General features: G+C 37.7%; 1 protein-coding gene across 5 annotated transcripts in view; it reads right to left on the bottom strand.

The window, feature by feature from the left end:
- Positions 1-379: 379 nt before the first annotated feature.
- Positions 380-14,440, bottom strand: part of SLC17A5 (solute carrier family 17 member 5) — a 34,780-nt gene continuing 20,719 nt past the window's right edge. For 3 of the 5 annotated variants that reach the window (XM_038554531.1, XM_038554536.1, XM_038554533.1), the window contains 4 exons: positions 13,945-14,077; positions 12,027-12,174; positions 5,443-5,533; positions 380-1,796 (listed from right to left, as the gene is read on the bottom strand). In XM_038554531.1, the coding sequence (XP_038410459.1) occupies positions 1,659-1,796; positions 5,443-5,533; positions 12,027-12,174; positions 13,945-14,077 (510 nt within the window). In that variant the 3' untranslated portion in view covers positions 380-1,658. The remainder of the gene's footprint in view (positions 1,797-5,442; positions 5,534-12,026; positions 12,175-13,944; positions 14,078-14,440) is intronic. The other 2 variants (XM_038554534.1, XM_038554535.1) reach the window with 2 other exon arrangements.

A 14,440-nucleotide genomic window follows, 5' to 3' on the forward strand; every position in this document is an offset into this window, starting at 1 on the left:
CAGAGCCAGGAAGGGTAGGCTGACGGCCAGAGATTCTTTTTTTTTTTTTTTTTTTAACATTTTATTTATTTATTCATGAGAGACACACAGAGAGAGGCAGAGACATAGAGAGAGGGAGAAGCAGGCCTCCTGAGAGGAGCCCGCTGTGGGATATGATCTCAGGACCCCAGGATTATGCTGGGCCGAAAGCAGATGCTTAACCACTGAGCCACCCAGGTGCCCCTGGCCAGAGATTCCTAATGCTCTATCACTTAGATGCCCTAAGTCTCCTTGGGCTGGGGGTGGCACAGGGGCACGTGGAGGTAGCCTGGTGACTCGAGGATGGCAGGGATGTAAAATAGCCACTCAGGACACTAGAGAATCCCATAGGGCTGTCAGATCCAAAAATCCATCCAAAAATGTTTATTTTGATGATTTATAAAAGAAATATCACCTTAGCAACTTAAGGCTATTTACAAGTTTAAAAATAAATTTACAGAAATGTATCCACATCATATTACATTAATCAGTTTTACTTAAAATGTTACAAGTGGTGTTAAACAAACATAACAAAACATAAATTGAGTTCTAAATCACATAGATGCCCTCGAAGCATGGTCAAAAACCACTGGAAGATGGTTCAGGGAAAAGCTGGAAAAGATGATGTCAAGAACCGGAAGTAAGGATGATTACACCACTGGTTGTAGGTGATGTGGCCAAATGAAAGCCACTTCAACTTTAAACTGCAACTAGAAGCTTCCATGTAGATAAATGGGAAAAAATGTGAGAATTGTAAAAAAATCTTTTTTTTACTTACTCTGGTGAAGCTCATTGAACACAGGACTTGGAAATTTACATTCTTATCCACATGAAAGTAGTTTAACTCAAGGATGATATTATTTGTGGTTAACTGGGCATCACACTGTTGTCTTGCAGGTCACATGCCCATCAATATTCCAGCGTGCTGGCAAGGTTAAGGTGTGAGGATGCATCGAAGCCACGGCAGTGGATCTTGCTGCCTGGGCCTCCTCAGGGCTTATCGACACATTAACAGCCCCCAGAGGAAGAACGCCATCTGAAGACTTGGCACTGACCCTGGTCTTGGATGCGGCTCTGGTAAATGCTGGGCACTGTCCCTGAAGTCAGGGAGGGAATGCTTGGCAGCTGCCTGGGCATGCTTCCCTTGGTGTGGCTGCCAGGCCAAATTATACAGTGGCTGGCAGCTCCGTGGAGAGGGTACAGTTTGAGACCTAAGTGTTACAGATTTCTGCCAACAAATAATTTTTATGAGGAAAGTGGTCAAAAACAGGTGTTTGTCAAGACCTGAGAATTATTATCTAGTTTAATTAAGCAAAGGTATAGAGGTGTTCACTTCAGCTCATTCCTTCAAGTATGGTCCTTAAAAATAAATAGAACTCCCATACTTTCTATTGCCTGATTTACAGCCAGATATGTGACCCTCAAGGGTAAGTTCCAGGATACATGTTATTATAATTAAAAACAGCTCATTTTACCAATCTGGCAACTTGTGACATTTCATGATTACAAGCCTTAAAAATTTCATACAATTTTTTTTCTTATACATAGACTGCATATACATTTAAAATATCAAAGGCACTTTTAGGTTACATGATAAACAAAAAATACATTAATAGAGACAGGATTATTTATTGGTTCCTTCAGTTTCTGTGTCCATGTCGATCATCGAGAGCCCAGTTTTGCACTTCACCTTTGGCGAATAGCGAGAAGAAAATGGCACCAAACACATTTATAGCAGCAGCAATATAGAAAACTGTTTGCCATTCTCTAATAGTGTTCTATAGGAAGAAAGAAAAACATGCACATGAGAATAAGTTTTGTTTATAGTTCACTTTGTGGAAAAGGTGGGGTCGACAAGACTGTTAAAACAGAAGCATTATACATAAAGGCCTCATGGTGAAAACAACCGAAATGTCTATCAACCGTGAAATCGTGGTGTATTTGTTCAATTGAATACTATATAGTAACTAAAATGAATTAGCTACAACAATATGGATGCATCTCACAAACAAAATGTTAAGCAGAAGAAGCCAGACAAAAAGAGTATGTATTGAATGACTGCATTATAGAAAATTCCATTATATAAGAGCTCAAAACCACACAAAACTAATCCATGGTGTTAAAAGTTTCATTAAAACGTTCCTCTTGGCAGGGGTGCAAGGGCAATGGGAGCAAGGAGTACCCAGAGGCTTTACAAGAGAGGTAACATTCTGTTTCTTGATTGGGTGTTGGTTACACAAGTGTATTGACTGTGAAAACTCATCCAGCCATATACTTAGGATTTGTGTATTTTTACAATACTATTTATTTTTTAAAAAGATTATTTATTTATGTATTTAGAGAGAGAGAGAGAGAGAGAGAGAGAGGCAGAGACACAGGCAGAGGGAGAAGCAGGCTCCATGCTGGGAGCCCTACAATGGGACTCGATCCCAGGTCTCTCATGATCACACCCCGGGCTGCAGGTGGCGCTAAACCACTGCGCCACCGGGGCTGCTTTACAGCAGTAAATACTATTTACTCAGTTTACTCAAGTTTACTAAAAATAAAACACGTGTTTTTCAATCATGTGTTACTAGGAAAGTAATATGCTGTCCATCACCTTCCAAGTTCTTAGATAGGAGATAAAAGTGATAGATCAAGTAAGGATGAGTTAAGATGGACTTGAAATTTCCACTTTCAGTCCTGGCACACAGAACTCGAGTGGTTCACAAAACAGGACGTGTATGGGATTTGCCAGTTAGGAGATCAACAGAACACAATTGTTCAGCATATAACACAGTGGTATAAAAACATCAGGCAGTTAGCTAATTTCTGGGTCATGTGACTAACAACCATTTTTTGGATTTTTTTTAAAGATTTTATTTATTTATTGAGAGACACACACACACACACACACACACACACACAGAGGCAGAGACACAGAGGCAGAGACACAGGCAGAGGGACAAGCAGGTTCCATGCTGCGAGCCCGACGCAAGACTCGATCTTGGGTCCCCAGGATCACGCCCCGGCTGCAGGTGGCGCTAAACCGCTGCGCCACCGGGGCTGCCCATTTTGCAATGTCAATTTAACTAGAATGCTACATTTGCAGCATTTAGAAAAGAAAAACAAGCAGGGGAATTGGTAATGAGGAAGAAAAAGGAAAGGCACTAGGAGGCTAGCATGAGGTCATTCACATAGGGAAAAAGGAAAATCATGGGGAAAGTAAGCACTCTGTTGTTATGTTATGCTTATCTGAGATGCATGTATTCTGGTGAAAAAAAAATCTTAGAAATCCATCTTAAATTTTAGTAACTATTTAGACAAGCTAACAATATAACTTACTTGTACTAGGCTCATTCCACAAAGTTTTTGAGGCAGTGAAGTAATTTTTAATTGTCAGCAGTTAAAATTGTAAAGACAAATATGTGCTTTTCCTTTTTTTTTTTTAAGATTTAATTAATTTGAGAGAGAGAATGTGTGTGCATGTGTGAGCAGCGGTAGGGGCAGAGGCAGAGGGGAGAGTCACAAGCAGACCCCACACTGAGTGCAGAGCCAGATGTAGGGTTCTATCTCATTACCCCGGAGATCATGACTTGAGCCTAAATCAAGAGTCTGATGCTCAGCTGACTCAGCCACTCAGGTGCCCATTTTTCAATTTAAAAAATAATAGTCTTTTAATAACATTAAACAAATGCTATGATAGCAAATCCAAAATCCAGTTCAGTTCCCACTTGACAAACATTCAAGACTCTGAGGAATCCAGATATCCCTTGCAGAAATAATACAATTATCCATAATGAGTGAAATTAATACATGGTAGTACGTTGACTTAGGTTACTATGTGGCCACAACACTTCACAAAGATAGGGTTAAACATTTCTGATGTGACCATGTTGAGACACAGAATTTTAGGGAAAACAAAAAACAACACACAACTTTCCCAACATCCCTTTCTATTAAGTCAGAGAAAACAGTAACAAGAAGACATGGGGTTGTTCAAGTAAGGAATTAGAAAAAATGGGAGCAGGGGTGCCTCGGTGGCTGAGTCAGTTAAGCATCCGACTCTTGACTTCAGCTTAGGTCACGATCTCACGGTGCTGGGATCGAGGCCCTGGTCAGGCTCCCTGCTCAGTGTGGAGTTTGCTTGTTTCCCTCTCCCCCTCCCCCTGTGTGCACAATCTCTCTTTTAAATAAATAAATCTCAAAAATAAAAAACGATGGGAACAGAGAGGAAATAGAACATTCACTGTGGTGAACACATATGCCTGAAATCAGTATATTTGGTAATAAGAAAGTTTGTAAGCGTATCCTGAAATCCTAAGGATTAGATGGTGTTAATTTGATCACAGAGACAAAAAGAAAATTAAGTCTCTTTTAGAGGTTTAAGTCAGCTTCTTGAAAAATATATTTCACCAAGCTTTAGATTTTTTTAAACAGTAGAAATTGGAGTTGGAGGTTATTTATTTTTATTTCCTACACATTGTGGGCAACTTTGACAGTACTGAGTCTCTGCTTACTGATGTGGCACCATGCCACCTTCCAGCTTGAGGCAGAACCAACCCTAGGCACATGGTATTTTGGAGGTTCAGTGCCCTTCCCACACCCTGCTCACTCCTCCAGGGATCCTTCCCCACAAATTGTGTGTTCCCTCCCCTGTGCCCACAGCACTCTGCAGACATTATTTTCTGCAGCATTCATCATACTGTACTTTATTTGATCACATGCAATCTCTAAATGATGAGTTTCTTGAGTGTAGAAGCTTGTTATTTTGCCTTTGGATCCTCAGTATCTGGCATATTAATAATCACTCATGATATGCCCTAGAATGTTTGACTATTTCAGGGCTCACTAACTCATAAAGCAGCCCATTCCATATAGTAGACAGCTTGAAACAGAAAAATTTCCCATTATGTTCTCATTATTTCTCTTCATGGAACTGCCAAGATAAGTCACCATCTTTCATGTAGTTGCCCTTCAATATGTGAAGACATCTACCATGTCTTTACAAGTCTTCTGCTCCTCTCAGTGTTGATCATTTCCCCTGTTCTGTATTCTTTGCCATATGATTTCCTGATACCTCACCTTTGTGGATCTAATTCTTGAATAGCTTTACATCGCCAGTTTGTCTTTGTTGAAATCAAATACATAAATTATTTCTCTTGTATAATAGCACCACTTTTAAGTACTTGTGTGGTGTCAGCTATGACATGGAACTTCACTGAACTGAGTTCTATTGTTCTGTCTAAAAACCAAAGAGTGTTCTTTGAAAATATACCTTCCTGTCCATTATGGCATTTAGTTTTTTGTTGATATAAAGAATTGCATAAGTATAAACATTCAGAATTTTACTCTTAATTAAAATATATTAAATTTTGACATAGATGTGCAAGTTCAAGTGAACTGCATAGACCTTTGCAATTCATAAGCAAATTATCTACTTACATCAGGGGTCAGACTTTTAGCAATGACAGGCCCAACCATTCCTGGAATAGTGGCAAATGTATTTGTGATGCCCAGGAGGATACCAGCATACCTGCAGAAACATTTTCATAGACGTTTATGATTGTGTTACACATTTAAGTAGCTTCTTTCAACAGACAGCTATACTACTTCTAGAATACTCTGTATTTGTATGACATTTCATGTCTAAATGAAATGTCTTACTAAGATAGATTATATTTAGCTAGTGAAAAATTTCCATTTCAATAATTAGCATTCTATCATTATATAGGGGAACATAGCCTCTGAAATGAAAATCCTTTTTACAGTGATTTAGAAAGTATTGAGATTGATTTTCATATATGACTGTATTAGATAGGAAGTTTGGTGTATCTTACAGTTTTTCAGTAAAAAAAAAAAAAAAAAAAAAGAATTTATTTCCTGATTAGAAAATCTTTTTCATTGTTGAAAACTAAAAAACAAACAAAAAAACTAAGAAGAAAATAAAATTACCAAAAATTAAAAAAAAAAAGAAAATAAAATTACCCATAGTCCTCCCATATAGAAATAATCAAGATTAACACTTTGGTAAATATCCTATTTTTGTTTATATGTATATATTTCTAATATTATTATGCAAATGAGATAATACTGAACATAACCATTTCACAACTTATATGTTCTACTTATGTATGTGCTTATAGCTAACTCCTCACACACTTCCCAAAAGTAGATGAGTTTGGTATACATTGTGTGTGCATGTGTATGTGTGTGTGTGTGTAACCAAAAAATGCACAAAGGGTGCATTAGATTTAGCTCTGATATTTTTAGCAAGAAAATTTTAAGGTAGTGATGCAGTTAAAAATTGGTTAAGTAAATGGCACATATAATTTATTTTTCATAAAAATCATCTAGGTATATATAAAGTCCAATTGGAACTTTTTTTGAGAGAGAGTGAGCGAGTGTAAGCAGTGAGGGGGTGGTGGGTGGGTAGGGTGGAGGGTGGAGTAGCAAGAGAGAGAGCTGGTCTTAAGCAGACTCCACACCTAGCATAGAGCCTACCTTGGGGTTTGATCTCATGACCCTTATGACCTGAGCCAGAATCAAGAGTTGGAGGCTTAACTGACTGAGCCACCCAGCTGTCCCAAAAACTTTTAATTTTCACAAAATTATCAGTATTATCATAAAATAAAATAAAATTCTGGTCCAAATTTAAAAAGCTTGATATTTATTAGTCCATACAGTCATATTGTGGGATATTACTCTTTCTATTAGTATTTAGGATCCTCATTATCATGGTTGCAGATGACTAATCTGAAGTTTCTCTCCCTATTTTGGATATGGACAAGTGCCTAATGTGGACTGAACTATGTCCTCCCAAAATTCATATGTTGAAGCCCTAACCCTCACTGTGACTGCTTTTGGAAATACAGCTTTAAGGAGGTAATTAAGGTTAAATAAGTGTAGGGTCTTAACCCAATAGGACTGGTGGCTTTATAAGGAGAGGGAAAGAGAGAAATGGCTCTATTTCTATATTTACCAAAGAAAGGCTATGTGAGGACACAGGGAGAAGGAGGCTGTCTGTAAATAAGGAAAATAACTATCACCAGTACCTGACCATACTGATACCCTGATCTCAGACTTTCAGCTTCCAGAACTGTGAGAAAATAAACTATTTTCTTAAGCTACCCAGTCTATGGTATTTTGAGTGCAGCCTGAGTTTACTAATACAGTGCCTAAATAAAACATCCTGCTGAACCTAATTCAATGATCTATAAACATCACAAATTTTTATGTTCAAAACTCATTCATATTGGATATAATAACAAAAGAATATGGCACAGGTCTTTTTGCCTTATACTCTTTAGGGAGTTTATCTTAAATTAGCCAAGCTTGGCAGAACCTTTTTTTTTTTTTAAACCATTAACACCTTGGCAGTAGGAGGAATCAATGCAATGTTGCCAGGCCTTTTAAGTGACAGATATTAAGTGCAGATGAATGCTGTGAAATCCTAAATGTCAGCACCGAGAAATTCATTCAAGTATTTATATTACAATGGCCAGGAAGGGCCATGAGAGATGGATGACTGCTTGGAAAAAAACATGTTGTACAGTCAGTCTGCATGTTGTGCCAGTGGAGTACTAGAATGCTGTGGGATTAATAGTTAAAAATCTCTCCAATTCCCCTGTATTAGGGCAACACAATTATCCACAGAAACTCTCTAGTTTAATCTAGAGAAGAAAAGGCTTAGAAAATACCATGAACACATCTATAATGTTAACAGGAATCCTGATTGTTTACTGAAAAACCTTATGTCAGCATGGCTCTAAGTATTTCATATATATCCCATTTTAATAGTAAAATCTACTCCATGAGGTAGGGATTGGTATCCCCATACTATAAAATGAAGAAAGACTGTAAAATGTTACCCAATTTGTCTGATAATTCCAAATCAGTATTTAATATTACAAGGTTATCATCTATAATGCTTCCTTATTAATAATATAGCTATCATTGAACTCAATCTGTAGGAAATACCAGTTTTCTTGAGCTTATTTTTTCCCCATAAGCTCCAGTGCTGAATGCTTAAAAGTCTGTGGTCCTCAAATGTTCTTGTTCTGACTATCAGGGCGTTACCCAGTGTACGGGCACTCAGTTGTTACCAAACAAAAAGCAACTGAACAACCACATGGTCATAAGATATGTAATCTCCCAGGTAAACAAAACACCGAGAACTAGAAACAACTAGTATCCTTTGAACCAAGAAATTTTAGCTGGATAATAAAAGCTGAAAGCTCATCTGAAAGGGTGAATCAAAATATAAGGGAGGGAAATAATTTTCACTTTGATGAGCTTACCTTACATTTGCACAGCTATATACTTTTTAAAAAAGATTATTTATTTATTTATTTATTTATTTATTTATTTATTTATTTATTTATTTATTTATGATAGACAGAGAGAGAGAGGCAGAGACACAGGAGGTGGGAGAAGCAGGCTCCATGTCGGGAGCCTGACGTGGGACTCGATCCCGGGTCTCCGGGATGGCGCCCTGGGCCAAAGGCAGGCGCCAAACCGCTGAGCCACCCAGGGATCCTCCACAGCTATATACTTTTAAAAGTTACTGTGAAAAGTTGTTCACATACATGCATATGGTAATTGCAATCACAAATCTGGTGCATACGTGTACTTACCATTCTCCCAACTTCTAAAATTATTTTTTGGTATCATTTATGTTATTAAACTGTTTAGTTTCATGCCATATCTAGATAAATGTCTTTTTTAAAATTTTTATTTATTTATGATAGTCACACACAGAGAGAGAGAGAGAGGCAGAGACATAGGCAGAGGGAGAAGCAGGCTCCATGCACCAGGAGCCCAACGTGGGATTTGATCCCGGGTCTCCAGGATCGCACCCTGGGCCAAAGGCAGGCGCCAAACCGCTGCGCCACCCAGGGATCCCCCAATAAATGTCTTTTTTGACTCATGACTTACAAAATACTATGGCTAGAACAGAGCCTTTAGGATGTGAAGCTCAACCACTCAGCTGATGCTTGAAGCTCAGTTCCAGGATCCTACCTGTACATCATCCAAGTATATGCTTCAGGACATGACCTTATAACCCCTCCAAGCCACCAGAAGCTTGTACAGATACTAATCAGGGGCCATGTTACTTTCATGTGTCTTCAACATTTGGTACAGTGCCTGGCAGTGTTTGTTAAATGACAAGATCCATTAATCAACATGCTAGGACACTGAAATTTAGTAATTATACATCCATCTAATTATACATCCAATTCGTCTTTTTCATCTTATCTAAAAGGATTATCATAGGAGATCTAGTTGAAATCCTGATATGCCAAATATACAGTGTTCCCTCTATGAACAAGGCTAAAAATGTTAAGAAATTAGACCACTTTGCTATTTTGGCTGCTAGTGATCCAATGGTTGCTCCTTAGTAATCAGTATTTTCTTTTCTAAGAGTTCATCAATCATCCCTTTAATATTTTACTTGGATTCATTAATAACCCTGGTCATGGCACCTGGCTCAAAGTTGCCAGAAAAAAATACTTTATTGCATTATGTGCAAAGGCATTACATTATCAGCTAAGTATATATGCAAGTGTATGTGTGTTCTTTTTTTTTTTTTTTTTTTGTATGAGTGTTCTATTTAATCCTCACAACAATCTTATGAGGCAGGTACCATGTATATTTGTTTTTTTCCCTTCCCAGAAGCTTTTGCTAGATTCCAGGGCTTCTGAAGGACTGAAGGCATCTGATGAATCCTGAACTACATTTCAGCTCCATTAAACCTTCTTTCTGGCTAGCTGGCTAGCGAGCCAATTTTATGTTCCTTACAATTTTTACTTCTTGTATCTACTTAGGTTTTTAAAATTCTTTTTAAATTCTAAGAAGGATTTAATTTATTTATTTATTTATTTATTTATTTATTTCCTTCCTTCCTTCCTTCCTTCCTTCCTTCCTTCCTTCAGAGAGAGAAAGCACAGGAGTGAGCAAACATGAGTAGGGAGACGGGGAGAAGAAGAAGACTCCTCGCTTCTAAGCTCACTTGTGTGGCTGCTGACAGTGGTCTCAGCTCCCTCCATGTGGGCCTTGCCACCAGGCTGCTAGGTGTCCTCCCTACATGGCAGTTGAGTCATCTGAGACAGACAGCAAGGAAGCTGCTGTGATGCCTTTTATGACCTAGTCAGATATCATTACTTTTGCCATATTCATTAGAAACAAATCAATTAAATCCAGCCCACACTCAAGGGAAGGGGGAAATAGGCTCCATCTTCCAAAGGGAGAAGAGTTGAAGAATTTGTGGATATATTATGAACCACTACAGTTCTCAAGTTCTCATCTCACTCACTTCAAAACTTTTCTTTAACTGAGCCCACTTCACTACCTTCCATTTCTTCTCATTTGAAAACCAATCCCTCCATATGGGCTCTGAATCTCATTCCTTTGTGACCTCTACCAATCAGTAATTGTCACTTTTTTCTTTCAGCTTTTTTTTTTTTTTAAGATTTTATTTATTTATTCATAAGAGATACAGAGAGAGAGAGAGGCAGAGACACAGGCAGAGGGAGAAGCAGGCTTCGTGCAGGGAACCTGATGTGGGACTCGATCCCGGGACTCCAGGATCATGCCCTGGGCTGAAGGCAGGCACCAAACTGCTGAGCCACCCAGGAATCCCCTTTTCTTTCAGCTTATACCCTTCCCTTGTTTATTGGACTTTTCTCAGTATATTAACAACCTGGGTCTCTTTTGCCTTAAAAAAAAAGCCCCAAATCATCTTCCATCACTATGTGTCCATCTTTACCTTTTTCTTCTTCTCTCTTCATAGTCTATAGTTTTGAAATCGATGTTTATTGGCAGTGGTTCTCAAATTTTAATATCTGTGAAAACAACTTGAAGGAGCAACAAAATACAGATTCCTTCCCCAGCCGTGTGACCAGTTGTTCTGCTTTATTTTTAACAAGTGCTCCTGATGATTTTGATGTGGACGGGCTAAGGATCACACTTTTGAAATCCCTGCTTTATGTCACCAATCTTCACTTCCTTATCTTTCCATTCATTCTTTAAGTCACTGCAGCCTATCATCCTTCTTGTTCTACGGAAGCATTTTTACCAAGATGTTTAATGAACTTTTCCATCTGGAGAGGAACATTTTCATTCTTGCTTTACATGACTTCTCTGTGGCATCTGACATTGTTATTCAATCTCTCCCTTTGGGGATCCCAATCTCTACTTATTTTCCTTTTTGTGCTGCTTCTTTTCAATTATACTTGCATCACATTCTTCTCTTGATGAATTCCCATTTCATCATTGTTTTCTGAGTAATTTTATCCAATTCCATGGCCAATTCCACTACTCATATGTTGATGATTCCTAAATTTTTATCTCTTTTCCAGAACCTATTTTTGAATTGGAGATTGGATAATCTTCACTTCCTTGATATCAGATTCTTGAGTTTTCCTTCTATTTCTTTTGTTGCACCTTTTTAGTTTCCTGTTTTGGTTATTCCCCTCGTTCTGGGTGCTAAGTGTTTGCCAAGACCCAGTTCTGGGATTGCTTGTCACTCTCTCTCAAGGCAATCCTTATCTTTAAAAACTTCAAAATGCGGATTTTTTAAAAAAGATTTTATTTATTTGAGAGAGAGAGAGAGAGAGAGAGAGAGAGAGAGAGAGAGAGAGAGAGAGAATGAGTGGGGGTTAGGGGCAGAGGGAGAGGCAGACTCCCCACGGAGCAGGGACCTGGACACAGGGTTTGATTCCAGGACCCTGAGATCATGACCTGAGCCAAAAGCAGACGCTTAAATAACTGAGCCATCCAGGTGTCCCCAAAATGTGTATTATTATTATTCCCTAATTTTCATTTACAATCAGAATGCTCTTCTGAGTTCCAGATCCATAAATCAAACTGCCTATAACTACTATTTTCTAGATGTATTCACAAATATCTAAAATTTAACGTGTCTTAAAAATGGTTAAAATGGCATATTTCATGTTACATATATTTTGTCACAATTTAAAGCAATGCATTTAAAGTCAATCATAGCCAATCTTTATATTAGTACTCACGAAGGAGCAATATCCAGATGGTTGATGCTAAATCCAGAAGAGCAAAAGCCTCCCAGTGTTGTGGATATGGTTAAGAACACAACGGCCAATGAATAGTCACAACCTATAAATCCAGCGGCTACCAGGAATACCGCAGGTCCAATCATTCCTGGAGTTAAAAAGTTATGAACAGAAAAAGAAGCCCCAGTGTTACTGTTTGGTTGGGCTACCTTAATAAAGTATAAATCTGAGATTTGATATTACTGCCACCTACTGTAGAAACACTGTACTGCATAGAAGACTCATTTTCATGACAAAACAAAAACTGCTGGAAAACACATAATGCAACTAATCTAAAAGTAGAAGGAAAATATCATTATGCAATATTATTAAATATTCTTGTGACCAAGACTCAGCCAAAGTTCTACAAAGAGCAAGAAGAGAATGACTGAAAAATACAGTTCCAGAGAGAATCAGTAGTTGATACAGAATGAGATTTAAAATTCATATAACCAGGATGCCTGGACGGCTCAGTGTTTGAGCTCTGCTTTTGGCTCAGAGCGTGATCCTGGGGTTCAGGGATTGAGTCCCACATCGCGCTCCCTGCATGGAGCCTACTTTTCCCTCTATGTCTCTCTGCTTCTGTGTGTGTCTCTCATGAATAAATAAAATCTTTAAAAAAATAAAGTAAAATTCATATAACCAAAGAAGATTAAATAAACTCTATTGAATAAAATTAGAAAACAATTCATCTCAGTTTTAGCAACTGATAACAATATACATATTTTATTACAGGCAGTGAAGCACAAAATGCAAGTAACAGGGACTTCATGAGTGGGTTGCCATTTTTTCTCTGTTCTACAGAAGTGCTATCCAATAACTCTCTGTGATGATGGAAATGTTGTATATACCGCAGCTGAAGAACTTATTTTTAAGTTTCAATTAAGTGCAAAAAGCCATACATGGATAGTGGCTACCATATTGGACGGAGCAGGTGAACAGGAAGCCAAAAAAGAGAAGATTGGATCGAATCTAAAGGGGTCTGTTTCATTTGCAGGTGTGGAAAATTTCTTGAGAGTTGAGGTAAGCAAGCAATAGAATAGGACAGCATCGGCCAGCAGCAGCTGCACAGCAGGTGTTTGTAGGATCATCCTGAATAGGGCCCTGTTACAATATAATTTCCTAAGTATAGCCATCAGTGACTTCTAGGGTCTATACTTACTTAAGATCTTTAAAGAAAAATGAAATAATTGTCCTAGATAGTTTTAAAATTTACCTTTATGAGAGCAGTCTGAAACATGATTATTTATGGTTCCTTTGAGTTCTTTGATTTATAGCTCCTCATTTAATGTAATGATGTCAGTAACTGTTTTTGAAGTTGAAAATGTACCCACTTAGAAAAGGGATGCAGGCTTAAATATATTATTATTATTAATTAAAGATTTTATTTATTTGGCTGAGAGAGAGAGAGCACAAGCAGGGCAAGCAGAGAGGGAGAGGGAGAAACAGCAGATGCAGGGGTCTATCCTAGGACCCTAGGATCATGACCTGAGCCAAAGGCAAATGTTTAACCGACTGAGCCCCCCAGGCACCCCTTAAATATATTATTTTCACTGCAAACTTAGAGTGGAAAACAGTGATTTATAAAATTCTGGAAATGATATTTAGCAAAGCAAGCCATATTTTTATAGTTATAAGACTATGATGGTGATAATAGGACATTATTAATATTAACCCTCAAATGCATGGTTCATAAAGAACAAATCATCTTGTACAGAAATGCACTACATGCATTAAAATATAGTGTTTTAATATGTGAACAAAATAAATGACTAATATCATTTTTGTTTTGCCTAGCACTATATACACAGTAAATATATATATATTTTTTTACAGTAAATACTTTAAACCAAAACAAACCCCGGTTCACTTCACTTACCTATTAGGCTAAAAACTCTTCGGACACATATTGTTGAAAAATTCCATTTTGCCCTTAAATTGTCAGCAGCTTGACCAGACAAGATCATACATAACCAACAGCCAAAGTAAGGCAGTGCAGATAGAAGCCCATTCTGGGAGGAATAAGAAGATAGAGAATTAATTATGGGGGAGAGAAAGAACCAAAACAACATCTACTTCCACCCATCCACCACCACTCAAAAAGGAAATTCATAGCAATATACTGTTGATATTTACACAGTCCAGTCTACTCAAGGTAATATTACATGTTATTTTGGGACTTGGGGTGCAGGTTCAGTAAAAGAAGACAACTCTATTAGCTATAGATTCTCCCTATGGAACAGTTTTTGGTCAATTTTTACTTCTTTATTTATATTTACATTTACACAACACATATTGTATATTACATATGTTATATACTTATATCTTAAGTTATATACAAAATTATAATATGTAAAATTACTATAAATATTTCT

This window comes from Canis lupus, chromosome 12 (genome assembly GCF_011100685.1).
Source record: "Canis lupus familiaris isolate Mischka breed German Shepherd chromosome 12, alternate assembly UU_Cfam_GSD_1.0, whole genome shotgun sequence".
Taxonomy (NCBI): domain Eukaryota; kingdom Metazoa; phylum Chordata; class Mammalia; order Carnivora; family Canidae; genus Canis; species Canis lupus.